The following is a 22,616-nucleotide window of genomic DNA, read 5'->3' as shown; positions in this document are numbered from 1 at the left end:
ACGGCCCGACTACGACCTGCTCCGACTGGTCAGAAGGATTTCTGGCATGTTTGATATTTTGGTGGTATGACGCAGAATAAACAACTTTGGGTGATTGTTTTCCTTTGTAAATGGCCAGACAACTCATTTGATACATCAGGTGTTTTTGGTAACTGATAATCCACTTGAGGGAATTTTTTTATCATTTATCAGATTGTATTCAGAATTTTTTTTGTAATTTATTGATCATATTGATTAGATAGAGGTGTCATAAAAGTATGTATCAAATATGATACAACAGGCTTTAAGAGGTTTAAAAGGAATCTCCGCGGGTTTCTGTCACAGTCCGTCCCGACTTCAGTCATACAGTGTGAGCACTCAGGTCGTGCACGATGCTCGTGCATCATAAGCGATTCAGTTGTACAGTATGAGATGACATTCTGCCACGACTGTCGTATGGTCAGCTTGAAATCACACAGTGTACACCCAGCTTTACTCAACACCACTGCTTTTTACTGACCCTTTTCATCTGTCTGAGGATAGATTAGAGAAACTGGAGGAGCTGAATGAAAATTTGTCATCAAAGTAAGCTTATGTCTGTGGATTTACTCTTCTAATGGCTGATAATTAGACAGTCTGCATGATATGACTATGAAAACAGTGTGTCAGCTGCTAAAGTGGAAAACTGAGCTGAAATAAGTAGGCTTAGTCCAATTTTTTTGTTATTCTGACAAAGCCTGCAGACCTGAACGGCTGATCAGAAAGCCAAATGCTCACATTGCAAAATCGTGCCACAGTTTGAAAATGTAACGCTTCAAAAATGTTCGATATGGAGTACAGGTGAGCCAAAATTGTTTTTGGCCAATCTTTGACCATAAACCTGTAAGATTAAGCAGAAAACTACCCATCTGGGTCCTGTGTGTGACGGGGAAAGGTTCACCAAAATCACTGAAGGCTAATGCCACAACTGATGCAGAGAAGCTCATACGACCTATCTTCAAAAATACAGAAATATCCCTTTAAGAGTACATTGAAAACAGCAGCGTTGCTCCGGGAGACATTAACAGTGATATTATTAAGAGAGTCCTAACATTCTGTGGCATACACACACATCCTCTCAGCTAATGTTCAAGCATCATAACTCTAATTTATTTATTTATTTTTCTAAAAAACAAAAAAAAACAAAACAATGGATGCTTTTCTCTTTTCTGTCTCATAGTTTCCACACAATTATGATATGGAGATTGATTATGGTGGTTAGAAAATAGTGACTCTTAATTACTGAGCCCAAACTGCAGACCTGAGCAGCAGCACAGGTGATAATATATCCATCATAAAGAAGACTGTGATCTTACCTGTGAGTAGCAGCAGAAGGAGGAGGCCTATGAGCGCCATGACTGTTTAACGTCTGCCCTATCATTAACAATGGCTCTGCTTTATAGAGTCCACAAGTGTTTAAAAGAGGCAGGGTTATCAGCCAACACTTTGCCATCCTACTCAGCAGTGTGAAGATAGGAACACTCCCAGGAAGTGGAGTTCGCCTCAACAATTAGCTGTGGGCAGAGAAATGTTCCTCCTAAACCCAGAGCTGTGTACTTGTCATTGTGAAGGCTCAGTTTAACAGGAAGAACAGCTTTTATCATCACTCCAGAGATCTGTCTCCCATTAAGAAACAGTTCAATGAGAAGATAAATGAGTAATCTAAACTGAAGGGTTGCTTTTAAATGTTATAAACAGCACTAATGGAAGCTGAATGGAGCCATAAAGCTGTTCCAGTTTTACTGGGAGACCAGGCCGACAGTCTTCAGGAGAGGGCCGGGCCTCAGTGTACTTTCTGGCAGATCCATTATCTGGTTGAAACCATACTGAAAAAATGAGAGAAATTCTCGTTATTCCGTTTTTGTCCAAAAATGGAAAAAACAAAAAAACGAGCCATTTTTCTGTTTTTTCATTTTTGACCGTTATTCTGGTTTCGGTTATTTCCGATTAAAAAGGATAAAATGTAAAACTAGAAAAGCACTCAGAGAGTGCAGACCTCCGCCATTAGCTCTATCTCCCAATAGTGAAGAATCCTTTAAAAAAATTTCTGGATCCGTCCACATGTGCCCCCCGCCACAGCTTTCGCCGATTACATTCTCCCCGGTGGTGTGGAAACACAGTGAGGCAAAGCACTGGCTTCGCTATGGGTGGACTGTCATGGTGGAAGCATTGCCTGCCGGTGCCAACAGATGCACTGACAGTCTCACCCATGGTCTCACTGGACAACTAAAAGTCATGGCAGAGGGTGAATATTCCTCTATTCCTCCCAGCATTGTGAGTATTCTCGCTACGATTGGCTGTCTTTCTCTCTGTTGCACTCCGACTCATCTCCTCGACCTGGCGTGCGTCTTTCAAACTCTATAAACTCCAAAACTTTGAATGGAAACACACCCAAAATGTTGCTGGGATTGAAGTTACTCATGTCCGCCATCTCCTGGTGTAAAGTAGTAACAGCGCAGACCTCCACCATTAGCCCTATCTCCCAATAGTACAGAATCCTTTAAAAAATTCCTGGATCCAGACGGTGATCTGGATCAGTCCCAAAATCTAATCAGTTCTTCCTTATGCCATTTCTGACATTTCCTGAAAATTAAATGAAAATCCGTCCACCATTGTTTATGTTGCTAACAAACAAACTAACAAACAAACAAACCCACCCGATCACATAACCTCCTTGGCGGAGGTAACAATGTGTGACAATGCACTTTGACAGTGCTTCCCTGACTTCTGATACGCATTTGCCAAAGAACAAGTCCTCATACAAGCAAATAAAGAGGTGACAAGGAGGAAAATGACCCTGAAATTACCACAGAGCATTGAGGAAGAGAGGGGGGTAGAGAACGAGATGGAAATCACAAATCAGCTTCAAACAACTAACCACTCAATAGTTTTGTGGGACCTGTGTGCAAAGGTTTAAGGATTAGTGGGAGGACATTTAAGCATCAGAAATGTCATATCAAAAACTGAGCAGCTTGAAAAATTACTTATTGACTCAAACCTTGATTTACTTTGTTTATCTGAAATGTGGCTGACAGACTCATCAGCCAGCTCTGCATTTATGATAAAGGGATATAACGTCTTCAGGAAAGGCCGAAAACCCAGCAGGGGTGAGGTCTGATTATGTTCATGAAAGACTGCATGAACTAACCTTGCATAGCAGATGGATACACCCATTTCCTTGTTTCTCACTGGTGAATCCATCTTGCAAAGCTCCTGTCTGAACTGTTTGGGCCTGGTTAGAAAGTAACAGGACCAATCAGCAACGAGGGGGCACTGTGATCCAATGATCACAGTGATGGCGACTATCCTGAGACATTAACTCTGATATTAATTGGACGAATTAGGAACTGTTTATTTGGAATGAGTCGAGCCCATTAGAATCCTTGGAAAGGACCCATCTTGCCGTGTTCGTCAGACGGTCTTCTCTGAGAGACCCACCTTGACGCTGTTGCAGAACCCACCAGGGCCGACCCAGCTGGTAACAACAGTAGCTTTGGGCTCTTCAGAACCTTCCAGACAGTTCTTCTCCTTGTCCTTTTTCTACGACAAACAGTAGGATTCTGATCCAACTCATGAGGGTTGACGGTGTCTCCAACAGTTCCATTAGAAATATTAATTAATTCCGATATATTTTTCCAAATTTACATCCCAAATTCTACGCTGTTATCTTTTTCTTTATTTTCAATTCATCCACTCTCAATCAAACTAGGTTAGCATCATTTCTTTATTATCACATTAAGTCATTTCCTGTTTATTTACTCACATTATATTCATATTAGCCACGTGATATATATACACACATTGTGCTTCTGTGACTCAACAATACATCTTCAGGACGTCAGGCGTCGTCCAGAAGTGAAGTCACCATCACGAGGACTCATAACTTGAGGTATGAGATTGACTCATCATTAAAAATTGTATCAATTAAAATGTTCAATTAGTAAATAAATTTTTTGATTGGTTATTAAATAACCAATCCACATAAGTGGTGGTGCCCTGTTGTTATTGATATTATTCGAGGGTTATTGATAATATTCATTTATAATCACTAGATATCACCACAATTCAGAATTCCTTTATCTGGAACTAAGGGGCCAAGCCAAGCTCCTGAAAAACAAGCCCACACCATAATCCCTCCTCCACCGAACTTTACACTTGGCACAATGCAGTCTCCTGGCAACCACCAAACCGAGACTGGTCCATCAGATTGCCAGATGGAGAAGCGCGATTGGTCACTCGAGAGAAGGTCTCTCCACTGCTCTAGAGTCCAGTGGCGGTGTGCTTTACACCACTGCATCCGACGCTTTGCATTGCACTTGGTGATGTATGGCTTGGATGCAGCTGTTACCATGGAAACCCATTCCATGAAGCTCTCTACCACTGTTCTTGAGCTAATCTGAAGGCCACATGAAGCTTGGAGGTCTGTAGCCATTGACTCTGCAGAAAGTTGGTGACCTCTGTGCACTATGACCTCAGCATCCGCTGACCCCGCTCCATCATTTTATGTGTCCTACCACTTGGTGGCTGAGTCGCTGTCATTCCCAATCACTTCCACCTTGTTATAATACCACTGACAGTTGACTGTGGAATATTTAGGAGCCAGGAAATTTCCCCACTGGACTTGTTGCACAGGTGGCATCCTATCACAGTACCACGCTGGAATTCACTGAGCTCCTGAGAGCGAGCCATTCTTTCACTAATGTTTGTAGAAACAGTCTGCATGCCTAGGTGATGATTTTATACACCTGTGGACATGGAAGTGACTGGAACACCTGATTTACATTATTTGGATGGGTGAGTGAATACTTTTGGCAATATACTGTACGTCCTTTTGCACTGTAACAAATTAATGTAATTTATACAGTTAAATTTTACAGTAACTTATTGTTCTGTTATTTCACAGTTTAACTGTAAATTGCAGTGCATTGTGGGTAAAAAAAATGATTACTGAAGAGCTCAGAGACGTCCAGCATAGTTCTGTGATGATGCCACCTTTGCAATAAGATAGCTGGATATTCCACAGTCAGCTGTCAGTGATATTAGAAAGTGGAAGAGTTTAGGAACAACAGCCATGAAGCAGAAGACCAGGTAAAAATCACAGAGTGGGGTCAATGACTGCAAAGGATCATGGGTAAAAGTCTCTGCTAATTCCATAGCTGAAGAGTTCTGAACTTGAACTGCAGCAGGAGCTTCATGAATGGGTTTCCATGGTAACAACTGCATGTACGCCTCACATCCCCAAGTCCAACGCCAATCTTAATGCTCCAACATACCAAGACATTCTGGACAATGCTATGCTTCCAACTACATGACAACAGTTTGGGGAAGGCCCTTTTTCGATTCCAGCATGACTGTGGCCCAGAGACCAGAGAAGGACTAGAAAGACCTGGTTTGAGGAGTTCAGAGTCCTGACTTCAGCCCCATCCAGCACCTTTGGGATGAACTGGAGCAGAGATTGTAAGCCTGACCTCATAAACGAAAAACATGATCACTGGAGTCCCCATTGATGGAACAGTTAGGAGGCCAAATACTTTTGTCCATTTGCTGCTGTAATGCTTTATTCTATATTCATTATTGCATGATAATTCAGGATAAAGTTATAATGTTGTAGTCTGTGTGTTTACCACTGACGATGTGGTCTCAGTTTATCCTTTAACCATCTGGGGATTGAACCACCAACCATCAGGCTGGGCAAAGACGGACCGTGGCACCGCTAACCCAGGTACTAAGACTTTATGAGCATGTAGAGACACACAGAGGGAGTGTAATGAATTTATTGTCAAATAAAAGAAATGGAAAGTTGTGAGTACACATGGACGTATCCAGCTGTTTAACAGATATTCATCTAGTTATAAAGGAAGAATACGTAAAGTTATATTTTAAAGGTTAACAGAGAGTTTCATACAGACTGTACAGAAGAGCAACAACAGGACGGTGGATTTGTACATTATAAAAACAACATCCTCAATCGAAGTTAAAATCAATTTCATCTTTTTGTCTATAAACACATTTCCAGATTGATCCCCCCCAAAGAAAAATATTATTCCTGCTCCAGAATATTCACTTTTCTTCTCATTAAGTGGTTAAAATAAAGAATGCACTCCTCAAGCACTGCACCGTTCATGTTAAAGTGGGTAAAAAACTAAATCTTATAAACCAAAGAGTGGAACAGTACCATCAAAATGTTCCTCTTTAGTACCTCATTATTATTATTTCCATTATTTCCAGAACACAATCCGGACATGTTCAAGTGAAGACGACATGAAAAAAATGTGAAAAAGACGTTTAAAAAGGAGAGACCAGCTGCTCGAGGAAACACTGGCAGTACGCTTCGGTTTAAATTCACACAAAGAATGACTAAAATTATTTACAAAGTACTAAAAACATTTCACAACAACTCAAACGCTGGTGTATAAAAATAAAAAACATTATTCTGGAGGAGTTTTTCCAGTTTTCAGCTCAGTTTCTGTCATTAAAGACGATTCCAGGTCAGATTTTTAAGGGAAACTTCAAACAATGAAGCGATGAGGCTCAGAGGAATCCAGTGGTCTTTAACATTTCCTCTCTATCACTTCTCAAACATCTTCCTCTTCTAAACATTTTCAGCTCTAAAGTGCTCCAAAGAAACTGGGCTGACGATCAGGGGGCGTTTACATATCACATTAACATTCAGGCGTTCAGATACCAAGTGACGACCTCAGACCTCAGAGTGTTCTGAAAACGGTTTGATATCTAAAGGCTCAAGCGGCGTACGGAGGTGGTCTGGGATGTCCTCATCTGGACTGGATTGGCTATGAAGATGCAACACGTAGCAGCACGCAATCAAGACCGCCCTGTCAACAGATGTGATCCTCAGCAGACTCTCCGGCACATTAGAACATAAATACCAACTATCTTTCCCTCATGCTGACTGTCCTTTGTTGGCAACTTGTGGAAAACTCTCCATAAGTTGCCAAAAAAGGCCCCAACATCCCCAGCTTCACCAAAATTCCATCCTCTGCCTTTCATGATGCCATCCTCTAAAGCCTACAATAGTCTCTAAAAAGATGATGTCATCCTTTTTAGCTTATAAGACATTCCATCCTTGCCTTTTGCATGCAGGTTAGTCTAGGCCCAAGTACCCCACATGATTTATTAGCTTAACAGTTTATAAACATATAGTCTATCCCATAAAAGAAAGTTTGTAACAACATGAGGGAGAAAAGCTGTTAAAGAGGCACTGCTAGCCTCTTAGCTCATGGCTAATTCACCCTTATTCATTCTGACCACCAGATTCTAAGGGCCTAGATAAACCAGGGTAAGGCTGAGGCCTAGTCCACGCTCAGATGGGTATTTGTGTCTCCAGATGGGTTTTATCCGTGTTTTGGCCTTTCCTACACATTAACAATATTTAAAAAACACTCCTGTTGTTCACCTTCACCCAGGGTGAAGATTTATAGATGCGGACAAAAGTAGAGGCCCCTGGTATCTGAATATCCAAATCAGGCATTTCATGTGAGGAGTAAATAACCCCTAAAGGGTGATGGAAGAAGTACCTCAGAAAGAGAAAATCTAATAAAATTCAAAGCAAACATTATTTTACATTTGGACAAAAAGCTTCACTAAATACAGGATGGGTAAAAAACATTATTTCAACTATTTCCCTCTTGTTTTTCATGGTCAAAGTGTCTCCTGGAAGCTTCAGTACTTTGGCACTTTGGTGTAGTCCTCTGTGTGGATGTTTCTGCACAGACACAGAGACAGGATCATCCCCAGCAGCTGGAAAACAAACACACAAGCACACAACTCATCATCTCTGTATTTATCTGGAACAGGTTTCATCTTTAAGAGATTTTTCACTTTCTTTCTTTGGAATTTCCCCTTGTGGGACTAATGAAGGAATATCTTATCTTTTATAAATTCATGAAAATCAAACCATTTTGAAAAAATTCACAACCACAAACAATTTCTTTGAATATTAGTAATTTCTTTAACATTTCATACTTTTTATTAACATAACTTTCAAACCTCACCACTAGGGGCGCTAAGTAAAAACATAAAACAAGTACAGACGCCCACACCTCCACTGTTTCCACCTTCTTTTGAATGAAGGAGTCTTTACAGCTAAAACAGCACTCCTTCAAAAACAAAAGGCTGGTTTACTGTGTAGTTAGGATGTAACTATCTGTATTCAGCCTGAGCCATCAAGGTTGGTGCAGGAAGTCACATGACAAACACATCTGAACAGAGAAACAAGGGCCGTTTTCCAATTGGCCTACGGCGTACTCCTGCCAACTGCAGTATGCAGTATGTATTGCGCATTGTGTACTGCATACGACAGCAGCATGCAGTATGACTGCCAGTCGGACGTTATTGTGTAGTATGCTTGGCCCGGTTTAGCTGGTATCTGGTATACAGATGTACGTCATACCCTGGTCAATATTAAACGACGCTACAGAGTTTTCCATCCATTTACGTACAGACAAAATCTGGGAAGTGTTTTTATTTGATTTTTCTGGATTTTTATAGCCGTTGTTTCTAGCTTAGCATGCATAGTGCAGTGAAAGGACACACTAGACAGCACCTTTCCGGCTGTTATGAGCCGTAACGGCAAAACCAAAACAACAGCGACCATATTACAACTCATACAACTTACTATAGTACATGTTAAAAAGGTAAAGATAAAAGGTAATGGCACTTTTTGTAACCATCAGCTGCTCCAGTGAAAGTTTTGTCGCTCTCCACCATTACGAACTCTGATCTGTCGCTTTGCATTGTGGGTAACAGTAGGCGAAGCAGACTGGTCCAATGCATACTGCGAAATTTTCCCAAATCAGTATGTCATCTGGGTATTTTTGGCATACTGCAACTTTTGCATTTGTTCGCATACTGCATACTATATTTTGGGCAAATCAGTACGCACTGCTAGTATAGTAGGTGAATTCGAAAATGGCCAAGGCCTCCACACACTAGCCCAACCCGCTCCAGGTGGCGGTAGTGCTCCAGACTAATCACTGAGAACCAGTGAAACAGCAGACAAAACCAAACACACATGAAGCAAAGCTACGTGCAGCAAAAACTTAGAAGAAGACAGGAGAGCTTCTTCTTCCTCTCCTCAACTTACAATACAATACAAGAACTTTATTTATCCCCAAAGGGAAATTCAATCAACTTCAATTCAACTTCTCTGCTCTGTTTTTAAAAATCCTCTGGAATTAAAAGCAGAGAGGGTTAAAGTCTGATGCTAATCCATTTAAAGGCTCTGTGAGGAAATATGGCTGTAGAGGAGCCCAGCTTCAGCCGTCAGCACAGCATCCTACCTGTGTTTACATAAACCAGACAGCAGTCCTGTGTTCCTAAAATCTCAGGAGACCACAGTCTGACACTGAACCTGACGACATGTGAATGATACCACAGCACCCCCTAGGTGCAGATTGTGAATATATAGAATGTATTGGTGATCTACTAAAGCTGTTTTCTGGTGGAATCAGCTCTATGACTTCCAGCTGTTTGTGCCCTCTCCCCCTCTGCTCCCTGATGCAGTGCGCTGCAAATAAAAGTGAAACTTAAGCTTTAGTCCTTAAGAAGATTTCTAACTGTCTTATAAGAAGCTGTGTCTTGGTTTTCTGCTATCAGTGTGCAAAAAACATTTATTGGCACACTCTGCACAAGCTTATGAATGTTTTTTGAAGGGCTCTAGAGCATCTGAATCTGCTTCTGTCATTGTTCTGTGATTTTATTGATGTAAAATTCTGGAAGCTCCAGTCATCCTCTGTGACTCAGTCTCAACATTTACTTTGGCTATTTGTTCCCAAAAAGGTGAACATGTCTTTGTCTCATCAGTACACAGGAAGTTCAGATCTCAAATATCTGATCACTGTCTGCCCCTTAAAACTTTTTATTCTAGCATGTTGGCTTTAAGGGCTTGCTTTAGCGCCACCTACTGAGAGGTGCCAGTAACACCACTTACATATACAGTATGTCTTATCTTTTTTATTGTGTAGGATGAATGCCAGTCTCGGCCTGATCAAATCTGCATAATAGCATCTTGATTGGTCATACTGCCACCTGCTGTTGACAGCCAGTACTGCCTCATATACACAGTGTAATATGCTCATTGTTTTTGAGTTAAAGACAGTCCTCGGAGGACGTCTCTGTATGTGTGGAGGACACTATACAGGTAGCTAATACCTAGCTAATGCTATGACGCACCCCGACATGCTCCGCAGTCTGGTAAGTGCTGCTAGCAGCCCTCGTTCTCATCAGTAATTTCAGAGTACAGGGGGGGTTTGCCTTCAGACATGAAGGAAAATACTCATTTCTTATTTTTACAGCCACATGGATGCAGTTTTAGCTCCAACATGAGTTTGTATTCAGCAAATCTACTGAAATCTTTCATAGGAAAATGAAAAATATAGAGGGTAATGCCTGTGCAACCATACCTCAATAAGAGCGACTCCGAGGCAGATCCCGAGGACGACCCCGATGTTTGTGAGCAGCCAGCTCTCCACGCTCTCAGCACAGCCCTGCACACAATAATAACAAAGGTTAATCCAGCAGGGGAGAGCATAATCTCAGATAAAACGAGTGTTTACCGTGTCATAGACAGGCCAGTCGGGCGTCTGAGCCTCACAGAAACCGCTGTCAGAGAAGTTTCCAGGAGACAGAGAGATATTCTGACAGGAACACGGAAACAAAAGCTGAGAGCTGTTCACTATCACCATGTTACCGTCCCAGTCTGTCCGGCCGCTCCAACCGCAGCACTCCATCTACGGCGAGAGAGGGCGAGAGAGAGGGGGAAAGAGAGGGCAAGAGAGAGGGAGAGAGAGGGCCAGAGAGAGGCATGAGAGAGGGATAGAGGGAAAGAGAGGGCGAGAGAGGGAGCAAAAGAGAGGGCGAGAGAGAGAGAAGGCCAGAGAGAGGGAGGGAGAGAGGGCAAGAGAGAGGGAGAGAGGCAAGAGAGAGGGAAAGAGGGAAAGAGAGAGGGCGAGAGAGGGAGCAGAAGAGAGGGCGAGAGAGAGAGGCCCGAGAGAGAGAGAGAGAGAGAGGGTTAGAGAGAGGGAGAGAGAGGGCCAAAGAGAGGGCGAGAGAGGGAAAAAGAGAGGGTGAGAGAGAGAGAAGGCCAGAGAGAAGGAGAAAGAGAGGGTCAGAGAGAGGGAGAGAGAGAGGCTCAAAGAGAGGGAGAGAGAGAGCCAAAGAGAGGGCGAGAGAGGGAGAAAGAGAGGGTGGGAGAGAGAGAAGGCCAGAGAGAGGGAGAGAGAGAGGGTCGGAGAGAGGAATAGAGAGAGGGCAAGAGGTAGGGTGAGAGAGAAGGAGAAAGAGAGGATCAGAGAGAGGGAGAGAGAGGGCCAGAGAGAGGATGAGAGAGAGGGGACAAGAGAGAGAGCAAGAGAGAAGGAGAAAGAGAGGGTCAGAGAGAGGGAGAGAGAGGGCCAGAGAGAGGGCAAGAGGGAGGGAGAGAGAAAAGGAAAAAGAGAGGGTCAGAGAGAGGGAGAGAGAGGAGGCAAAAGAGAGGGCGAGAGAGAGAGAAGGCCAGAGAGAGGGAGAGAGAGAGGGTCAGAGAGAGGGCCAAAGAGAGGGCGAGAGAGAGAGAAAGAGAGGGTGAGAGGGAGGGAGAGAGAGAGGGCCAGAGAGAGGGCAAGAAGGAGGGAGAGAGAGAGGGGGCAAGAGAGAGGGAGAGAGAGAGGGCGAGAGAGAGAGGAAGAGGAAGGGAGAAAGAGAGGGTCAGAGAGAGGGAGAGAGAGAGGGCCAGAGAGAGGGAGAGAGAGAGGCTCAAAGAGAGGGAGAGAGAGAGCCAAAGAGAGGGCAAGAGAGGGAGAAAGAGAGGGTGAGAGAGAGGGAGAGAGAGAGGCTCAAAGAGAGGGAGAGAGAGCCAAAGAGAGGGCGAGAGAGGGAGAAAGAGAGGGTAAGAGAGAGAGAAGGCCAGAGAGAGGGAGAGAGAGTGGCTCGGAGAGAGGGAGAGAGAGACGGCCAGAGAGAGGGCGAGAGGTAGGGTGAGAGAGAAGGAGAAAGAGAGGGTCAGAGAGTGGGAGAGAGAGAGGGCGAGGGAGGGAGAAAGAGAGGGAGCCAAAGAGAGGGCCAAAGAGAGGGCAAGAGAGAGGGCAAGAGGGAGGGCGAGAGAGAGGGCGAGGGAGGGAGAAAGAGAGGGTGAGAGAGAGAGAGAAGGCCAGAGAGAGGGAGAGAGAGAGGGCCAGAGAGAGGGTGAGAGAGAGGGCCAGAGAGAGGGTGAGAGAGGGCCAGAGAGAGGGAGAGCGAGAGGGCCAGAGAGAGGGAGAGCGAGAGGGCCAGAGAGAGGGAGAAAGAGAGGGTGAGAGAGAGGGCCAGAGAGCGGGAGAGAGAGAGGGTGAGAGAGAGGGCCAGAGAGAGGGAGAGAGGGAGGGCCAGAGAGAGAGAGAGAGAGAAGGAGAGGGAGGTCGTTTGATTAGGTTTCCTGTGTCATATCTTTTTTTTTTTGTTCCTGATATCTAGTCCTTTTGCACATTAGGGTTGAAGGGTTTGACTCACATTCCTCTGGATAAAGTCCCAGGCCTGTTCTGTGGTCGAGTTGTTCCCAGGATAATTATCCAGAACCTTAGTGATGATCTTTGACATCTCCTCGTGCACCTGGAAGACACACATCCACCATTAAAAACACAAAGACCACATTAACAGAAAGACCAAAACACAGATGAGCCTTCAAATTCACAGTAGCGTCAGACTAAATCCTTCTCAGTTTACAGACTTGTACAGTGGGGCAAAGAAGGATTACCAACCTGTAAAGAAACGTTCTCCCTCTGTTAAAGGAGGAGACCCTACAGTTCTAACAACTACAGGCATTTCAAACTGTCCGTCTCAGCTAAAACACTCAGATCTCTTGTGAGTGACCAACTAAAGTAATCATCAATAATATTTTATCTGATTATCAGTCAGGCTTTAGGAAAGAGCACAGGACTACCACAGCTGCTTTAAAGGTAGTCAGTGATTTTACTGAGTTCTTGGACAGTCAGGAACACTGCAGCTCTTTTTATTGATCTGTCGAAAGCCTTGGATACTGTTGATCATGTCATTTTAAAACAGGCTGCGCTGTATCGCCCTTCAGAAGAGTTGGTCTGATGGTTTGAAAACTATCAGACAGATCTCAGCATGTGCAGGCTGAGAGATTTACCTCTAAATGTTCTTTACACTGTATGTCAACAGTACCGTTCATAAAGTTCTCAATGCAAATGTTCATTTCTATGCTGATGACACTGTCATTTACCGCTCCTATAGCGTCAGGATCTCCGTCACTTACAGGAAACCTTTTAAGGACTCTGTTAAAACAGGTTCTGAATCCTGAAGGAGCTGAACCTTCCTCATGTCCTCACATCTCAGAGTGATGGGACCGAGTCTGTGTCCTCTCATAAATATCTTGGGTTCTTGATCAATGATTCTGCTTCATAATGATCACCTTGTAAAGAAGTTAAAGCTGTTTACGAAATTTTGTTTACTGCAAAGTTTATGCCTCTGATTACAGTGATGTTCTGTACATGCAGGCAATGCATCTTCTCAGAGCCTTAAATCTTCAGATACCACGCAGTGTTTATGACAAACCTTCAGTCCTGAATTCATCATTGCACTCTGTATGATCGAGCTGATAGGATAAATCACTGTCATGTCCTTATTTATGAGGCTTTACTGAATCTGCTTCCATCATACTTGTGTGATTTTATTGATGTGAAAGTTCTGGAAGCTACAGTCTTCCTCTGTGACTCAGTCTCAGCATTTACTTTTGCTATTTGTTCCCAAAGTCCGCCTTGAGACGGGTCAAAAGAGTTTGAGGTCTGCTGCTCCTGCAGCCTGGTGCTACAGGAGACTTGTAGGTCATTTCCACCAAGCGGTCCGGCTCAGTTCGGTGCGGTACGGCACGCATATTTTTGCATTTCCATAGAGCATACGTTGGAAAGGGTCCCAAAAAAACGAACCGTACCATCCCACTTTTTGGCACCCTTCTGTAGGGGTACCAATCTTACCTATCTGTACCAAAAAGGTGGAGCTACACACACAACAATAGGGGCTGCACTGACGTCACGTCAGCTGCTCACCTCCGGGCTTCAAACACAGAGGTCTGCGCGGTGAGAAGCGGGTGAAAACGGGAGAAAAATGGACTAATATCTGCCTAAATGGGAAATATTTGGACTTGATGGAGATCCAAACTGTTTCCTAGGCTATGGATATTGGTATCTGGCCACAAATGAAGTTTCCTGAGATATTAACTCCTCTAAATGAGAGAAAAAAATAATAAATATAAAGGACATTAACTCCTCTAAATGAGAGAATATAGTAATAAATATAAAGGACATTAACTCCTCTAAATGAGAGAATATAGTAATAAATATCAAGGACATTAACTCCTCTAAATGAGAGAATATAGTAATAAATATAAAGGATATTAACTCCTCTAAATGAGAGAATATAGTAATAAATATAAAGGATATTAACTCCTCTAAATGAGAGAATATAGTAATAAATATAAAGGATATTAACTCCTCTAAATGAGAGAATATAGTAATAAATATAAAGGATATTAACTCCTCTAAATGAGAGAATATAGTAATAAATATAAAGGATATTAACTCCTCTAAATGAGAGAATATAGTAATAAATATAAAGGATATTAACGCCTCTAAATGAGAGAATATAGTAATAAATATAAAGGATATTGACTCCTCTAAATGAGAGAATATAGTAATAAATATAAAGGACATTAACGCCTCTAAATGAGAGAATATAGTAATAAATATAAAGGATATTGACTCCTCTAAATGAGAGAATATAGTAATAAATATAAAGGATATTGACTCCTCTAAATGAGAGAATATAGTAATAAATATAAAGGATATTAACTCCTCTAAATGAGAGAATATAGTAATAAATATAAAGGATATTAACTCCTCTAAATGAGAGAATATAGTAATAAATATAAAGGATATTAACTCCTCTAAATGAGAGAATATAGTAATAAATATAAAGGATATTAACTCCTCTAAATGAGAGAATATAGTAATAAATATAAAGGATATTAACTCCTCTAAATGAGAGAATATAGTAATAAATATAAAGGACATTAACGCCTCTAAATGAGAGAATATAGTAATAAATATAAAGGACATTAACTCCTCTAAATGAGAGAATATAGTAATAAATATAAAGGATATTAACTCCTCTAAATGAGAGAATATAGTAATAAATATAAAGGATATTGACTCCTCTAAATGAGAGAATATAGTAATAAATATAAAGGATATTAACGCCTCTAAATGAGAGAATATAGTAATAAATATAAAGGATATTGACTCCTCTAAATGAGAGAATATAGTAATAAATATAAAGGATATTAACTCCTCTAAATGAGAGAATATAGTAATAAATATAAAGGATATTAACTCCTCTAAATGAGAGAATATAGTAATAAATATAAAGGATATTAACTCCTCTAAATGAGAGAATATAGTAATAAATATAAAGGATATTAACTCCTCTAAATGAGAGAATATAGTAATAAATATAAAGGATATTAACTCCTCTAAATGAGAGAATATAGTAATAAATATAAAGGATATTAACGCCTCTAAATGAGAGAATATAGTAATAAATATAAAGGATATTGACTCCTCTAAATGAGAGAATATAGTAATAAATATAAAGGATATTGACTCCTCTAAATGAGAGAATATAGTAATAAATATAAAGGATATTAACTCCTCTAAATGAGAGAATATAGTAATAAATATAAAGGATATTAACTCCTCTAAATGAGAGAATATAGTAATAAATATAAAGGATATTAACTCCTCTAAATGAGAGAATATAGTAATAAATATAAAGGATATTAACTCCTCTAAATGAGAGAATATAGTAATAAATATAAAGGATATTAACTCCTCTAAATGAGAGAATATAGTAATAAATATAAAGGACATTAACGCCTCTAAATGAGAGAATATAGTAATAAATATAAAGGATATTGACTCCTCTAAATGAGAGAATATAGTAATAAATATAAAGGATATTAACTCCTCTAAATGAGAGAATATAGTAATAAATATAAAGGATATTAACTCCTCTAAATGAGAGAATATAGTAATAAATATAAAGGATATTAACTCCTCTAAATGAGAGAATATAGTAATAAATATAAAGGATATTGACTCCTCTAAATGAGAGAATATAGTAATAAATATAAAGGATATTAACTCCTCTAAATGAGAGAATATAGTAATAAATATAAAGGATATTAACTCCTCTAAATGAGAGAATATAGTAATAAATATAAAGGATATTAACTCCTCTAAATGAGAGAAAAAAATAATAAATATAAAGGACATTAACTCCTCTAAATGAGAGAATATAGTAATAAATATAAAGGACATTAACTCCTCTAAATGAGAGAATATAGTAATAAATATAAAGGACATTAACGCCTCTAAATGAGAGAATATAGTAATAAATATAAAGGATATTAACTCCTCTAAATGAGAGAATATAGTAATAAATATAAAGGATATTAACTCCTCTAAATGAGAGAATATAGTAATAAATATAAAGGATATTGACTCCTCTAAATGAGAGAATATAGTAATAAATATAAAGGATATTAACTCCTCTAAATGAGAGAATATAGTAATAAATATAAAGGACATTAACGCCTCTAAATGAGAGAATATAGTAATAAATATAAAGGATATTAACTCCTCTAAATGAGAGAATATAGTAATAAATATAAAGGATATTAACTCCTCTAAATGAGAGAATATAGTAATAAATATAAAGGACATTAACGCCTCTAAATGAGAGAATATAGTAATAAATATAAAGGATATTAACTCCTCTAAATAAGAGTATCCTAATAAAAATATAAAGGATATTAACTCCCCTAAATGAGAGAATAAAATAATAGATATAAAAGATATTAACTCCTCTAAATGAATGAATATAGTAATAAATATAAAGGATATTAACTCCTCTAAATGAGAGAAAAAAATAATAAATATAAAGGACATTAACTCCTCTAAATGAGAGAATATAGTAATAAATATCAAGGACATTAACTCCTCTAAATGAGAGAATATAGTAATAAATATAAAGGATATTAACTCCTCTAAATGAGAGAATAAAATAATAGATATAAAAGATATTAACTCCTCTAAATGAAAGAATAAAATAATTAATATAAAAGATATTAACTCCTCTAAATGAATGAATATAGTAATAAATATAAAGGATATTAACTCCTCTAAATGAGAGAATATAGTAATAAATATAAAGGATATTAACTCCTCTAAATGAGAGAATTTAGTAATAAATATAAAGGATATTGACTCCTCTAAATCAGAGAATATAGTAATAAATATAAAGGACATTAACTCCCCTAAATGAGAGAATAAAATAATAAATATAAAGGATATTGACTCTTCTAAATGAGAGAATATCCTAATAAAAATATAAAGGATATTGACTCCTCTAAATGAGAGAATATAGTAATAAATATAAAGGATATTAACTCCTCTAAATGAGAGAATATAGTAATAAATATAAAGGATATTAACTCCTCTAAATGAGAGAATATAGTAATAAATATAAAGGATATTAACTCCTCTAAATGAGAGAATATAGTAATAAATATAAAGGACATTAACTCCTCTAAATGAGAGAATATAGTAATAAATATAAAGGACATTAACTCCTCTAAATGAGAGAATATAGTAATAAATATAAAGGACATTAACTCCTCTAAATGAGAGAATATAGTAATAAATATAAAGGATATTAACTCCTCTAAATGAGAGAATATAGTAATAAATATAAAGGATATTAACTCCTCTAAATGAGAGAATATAGTAATAAATATAAAGGATATTAACTCCTCTAAATGAGAGAATATAGTAATAAATATAAAGGATATTAACTCCTCTAAATGAGAGAATATAGTAATAAATATAAAGGATATTAACTCCTCTAAATGAGAGAATATAGTAATAAATATAAAGGATATTGACTCCTCTAAATGAGAGAATATAGTAATAAATATAAAGGATATTGACTCCTCTAAATGAGAGAATATAGTAATAAATATAAAGGACATTAACTCCTCTAAATGAGAGAATATAGTAATAAATATAAAGGATATTAACTCCTCTAAATGAGAGAATATAGTAATAAATATAAAGGATATTAACTCCTCTAAATGAGAGAATATAGTAATAAATATAAAGGATATTAACTCCTCTAAATGAGAGAATATAGTAATAAATATAAAGGATATTAACTCCTCTAAATGAGAGAATATAGTAATAAATATAAAGGACATTAACTCCTCTAAATGAGAGAATATAGTAATAAATATAAAGGACATTAACTCCTCTAAATGAGAGAATATAGTAATAAATATAAAGGATATTAACTCCTCTAAATGAGAGAATATAGTAATAAATATAAAGGATATTAACTCCTCTAAATGAGAGAATATAGTAATAAATATAAAGGATATTAACTCCTCTAAATGAGAGAATATAGTAATAAATATAAAGGATATTAACTCCTCTAAATGAGAGAATATAGTAATAAATATAAAGGACATTAACTCCTCTAAATGAGAGAATATAGTAATAAATATAAAGGATATTGACTCCTCTAAATGAGAGAATATAGTAATAAAAATAAAGGATATTGACTCCTCTAAATGAGAGAATATAGTAATAAATATAAAGGATATTAACTCCTCTAAATGAGAGAATATAGTAATAAATATAAAGGACATTAACTCCTCTAAATGAGAGAATATAGTAATAAATATAAAGGATATTAACTCCTCTAAATGAGAGAATATAGTAATAAATATAAAGGATATTAACTCCTCTAAATGAGAGAATATAGTAATAAATATAAAGGATATTAACTCCTCTAAATGAGAGAATATAGTAATAAATATAAAGGATATTAACTCCTCTAAATGAGAGAATATAGTAATAAATATAAAGGATATTAACTCCTCTAAATGAGAGAATATAGTAATAAATATAAAGGATATTAACTCCTCTAAATGAGAGAATATAGTAATAAATATAAAGGACATTAACTCCTCTAAATGAGAGAATATAGTAATAAATATAAAGGATATTAACTCCTCTAAATGAGAGAATATAGTAATAAATATAAAGGATATTAACTCCTCTAAATGAGAGAATATAGTAATAAATATAAAGGATATTAACTCCTCTAAATGAGAGAATATAGTAATAAATATAAAGGATATTAACTCCTCTAAATGAGAGAATATAGTAATAAATATAAAGGATATTGACTCCTCTAAATGAGAGAATATAGTAATAAATATAAAGGATATTAACTCCTCTAAATGAGAGAATATAGTAATAAATATAAAGGACATTAACTCCTCTAAATGAGAGAATATAGTAATAAATATAAAGGATATTAACTCCTCTAAATGAGAGAATATAGTAATAAATATAAAGGATATTAACTCCTCTAAATGAGAGAATATAGTAATAAATATAAAGGATATTAACTCCTCTAAATGAGAGAATATAGTAATAAATATAAAGGATATTGACTCCTCTAAATGAGAGAATATAGTAATAAATATAAAGGACATTAACGCCTCTAAATGAGAGAATATAGTAATAAATATAAAGGATATTAACTCCTCTAAATGAGAGAATATAGTAATAAATATAAAGGATATTAACTCCTCTAAATGAGAGAATATAGTAATAAATATAAAGGATATTAACTCCTCTAAATGAGAGAATATAGTAATAAATATAAAGGATATTAACTCCTCTAAATGAGAGAATATAGTAATAAATATAAAGGATATTAACTCCTCTAAATGAGAGAATATAGTAATAAATATAAAGGATATTAACTCCTCTAAATGAGAGAATATAGTAATAAATATAAAGGACATTAACGCCTCTAAATGAGAGAATATAGTAATAAATATAAAGGATATTAACTCCTCTAAATGAGAGAATATAGTAATAAATATAAAGGATATTGACTCCTCTAAATGAGAGAATATAGTAATAAATATAAAGGACATTAACGCCTCTAAATGAGAGAATATAGTAATAAATATAAAGGATATTAACTCCTCTAAATGAGAGAATATAGTAATAAATATAAAGGATATTAACTCCTCTAAATGAGAGAATATAGTAATAAATATAAAGGATATTAACTCCTCTAAATGAGAGAATATAGTAATAAATATAAAGGATATTAACTCCTCTAAATGAGAGAATATAGTAATAAATATAAAGGATATTAACTCCTCTAAATGAGAGAATATAGTAATAAATATAAAGGATATTAACTCCTCTAAATGAGAGAATATAGTAATAAATATAAAGGATATTAACGCCTCTAAATGAGAGAATATAGTAATAAATATAAAGGATATTAACTCCTCTAAATGAGAGAATATAGTAATAAATATAAAGGATATTGACTCCTCTAAATGAGAGAATATAGTAATAAATATAAAGGATATTGACTCCTCTAAATGAGAGAATATAGTAATAAATATAAAGGACATTAACGCCTCTAAATGAGAGAATATAGTAATAAATATAAAGGATATTAACTCCTCTAAATGAGAGAATATAGTAATAAATATAAAGGATATTAACTCCTCTAAATGAGAGAATATAGTAATAAATATAAAGGATATTAACTCCTCTAAATAAGAGTATCCTAATAAAAATATAAAGGATATTAACTCCCCTAAATGAGAGAATAAAATAATAGATATAAAAGATATTAACTCCTCTAAATGAATGAATATAGTAATAAATATAAAGGATATTAACTCCTCTAAATGAGAGAAAAAAATAATAAATATAAAGGACATTAACTCCTCTAAATGAGAGAATATAGTAATAAATATAAAGGATATTAACTCCTCTAAATGAGAGAATAAAATAATAGATATAAAAGATATTAACTCCTCTAAATGAAAGAATAAAATAATTAATATAAAAGATATTAACTCCTCTAAATGAATGAATATAGTAATAAATATAAAGGATATTAACTCCTCTAAATGAGAGAATTTAGTAATAAATATAAAGGATATTGACTCCTCTAAATCAGAGAATATAGTAATAAATATAAAGGACATTAACTCCCCTAAATGAGAGAATAAAATAATAAATATAAAGGATATTGACTCTTCTAAATGAGAGAATATCCTAATAAAAATATAAAGGATATTAACTCCTCTAAATGAGAGAATGGAGAGAAAATATCTTTTATATAGGATGTTAGAAAACAAGCACTACCACACTTATTGATTAGTAAAAAGATGGTTTACAGTAAGAATCACTGGCAGTTATATGATTATTGATTACAAGAAAATCCACTTTAAATGTTTAGGCCAAATATGGAATCATTATTTTATCTGATTTAAGATCAAACCTGACTGATTCACAGATGTAGAATTCCTAGACATCCCCCACTGGGTTATTTATGCCTCTAAATCTCAAACATCACAGCTAAACTCCTGTTCACTGCCTAAGTTAGAAAAGTGTCTGGTGGTTTTTTACAGGTGTGTGCAGCGTAGAGTGTGTCCTTGGTTAAACACCACAGCGCCAACACTGTTGCTATGACAACGATGAAGGCCGTCTTAGAGGCTTTAGATAATGAACTATCTCTGTCTTCATGTCTGTCTCTTTAAAGATTTCTCTACGGCCTTTGACCCCGTGGATCCCAGTAGTAAAGCTAGACGGTCTTACACCAGAGGTCCTACAGATCCACAAGGGGGTTCCTCAAGGTCCATTGTTGGGACCAACCTTATTTATTCTTAATATAAAATACTTTGGATAGAATATTCCAGATGCGTCTTTTCACTTTTGTGCTGATGATACCGTTATCTACTGCTGTGCACCGATGCTTTTACAAATCTCCAGGATGGTTCTGATTTAGTCCAACTTATTGAGATAAACCGGTGTTCTTCAACAAAAGCAGAAAGAACAGTCAGAGAAATGTCTCTAAATAGTGCTGAGAAAGTGAGTGGGCATCTTGGGATGTCTCTAAAAACAGAAGGTTTACTAGCGTGGTTTTTACAACATAAACTAGTCCTGATTCTCCTTCTGTGCCAAAGAGAGACTAGTACAGCCCCTGTTTTTACCGGTCCCTGATCACGGTGATGTTCTTTACATGAACGCCTCAGCTCAGAGTCCTGACTGATGGCTCCACCTGTGTTTGTTTGACGTTGTTCAGTTTGTTGTTCCCAAAGTCATGAAAGGGTTTGGAAAGAAGGCTTTTGGGTTCCCTGCCCCTTTTACTCAGAACAATCTGCAGACTAAATTTAAAACCTGGACTCTTATTTAGACTCCTGTGAAAACTTTTGAATCCAAACTCTCTAAATGTCCCTGTTTTAACTGCTAACGCCTTACTGATTTATCATCCCAGGTGTACTTCACGTGTACTGGATGTTGAAACTGTACTGCTGTGGTCCTCTCTCCCATGAATAAGGGTTAAATAAATAAAATAAATCTGACTGTAAAAGGCACAGAAGGTGCACTGGCTTGAGCTCAAGTCCAGCCTGTGACTCCTTTCCTGCACATCTCTGTCCGACT

General features: G+C 37.0%; 1 protein-coding gene across 1 annotated transcript in view; it reads right to left on the bottom strand.

The window, feature by feature from the left end:
* Window positions 1-5,777: 5,777 nt before the first annotated feature.
* Window positions 5,778-22,616, bottom strand: part of LOC121521748 (CD82 antigen-like) — a 61,455-nt gene continuing 44,616 nt past the window's right edge. The window contains exons 6-9 of the mRNA XM_041809795.1: window positions 12,502-12,600; window positions 10,593-10,766; window positions 10,440-10,523; window positions 5,778-7,776 (exon numbers count right to left, since the gene is read on the bottom strand). Coding sequence (XP_041665729.1) covers window positions 7,699-7,776; window positions 10,440-10,523; window positions 10,593-10,766; window positions 12,502-12,600 — 435 coding nt within the window. The 3' untranslated portion in view covers window positions 5,778-7,698. The remainder of the gene's footprint in view (window positions 7,777-10,439; window positions 10,524-10,592; window positions 10,767-12,501; window positions 12,601-22,616) is intronic.

Source organism: Cheilinus undulatus, linkage group 1 (genome assembly GCF_018320785.1).
Source record: "Cheilinus undulatus linkage group 1, ASM1832078v1, whole genome shotgun sequence".
Classification (NCBI taxonomy): Eukaryota; Metazoa; Chordata; class Actinopteri; order Labriformes; family Labridae; genus Cheilinus; species Cheilinus undulatus.
Note: the sequence above shows the minus strand (reverse complement) of the source record. Positions and strands in the feature narration are given on the sequence as shown.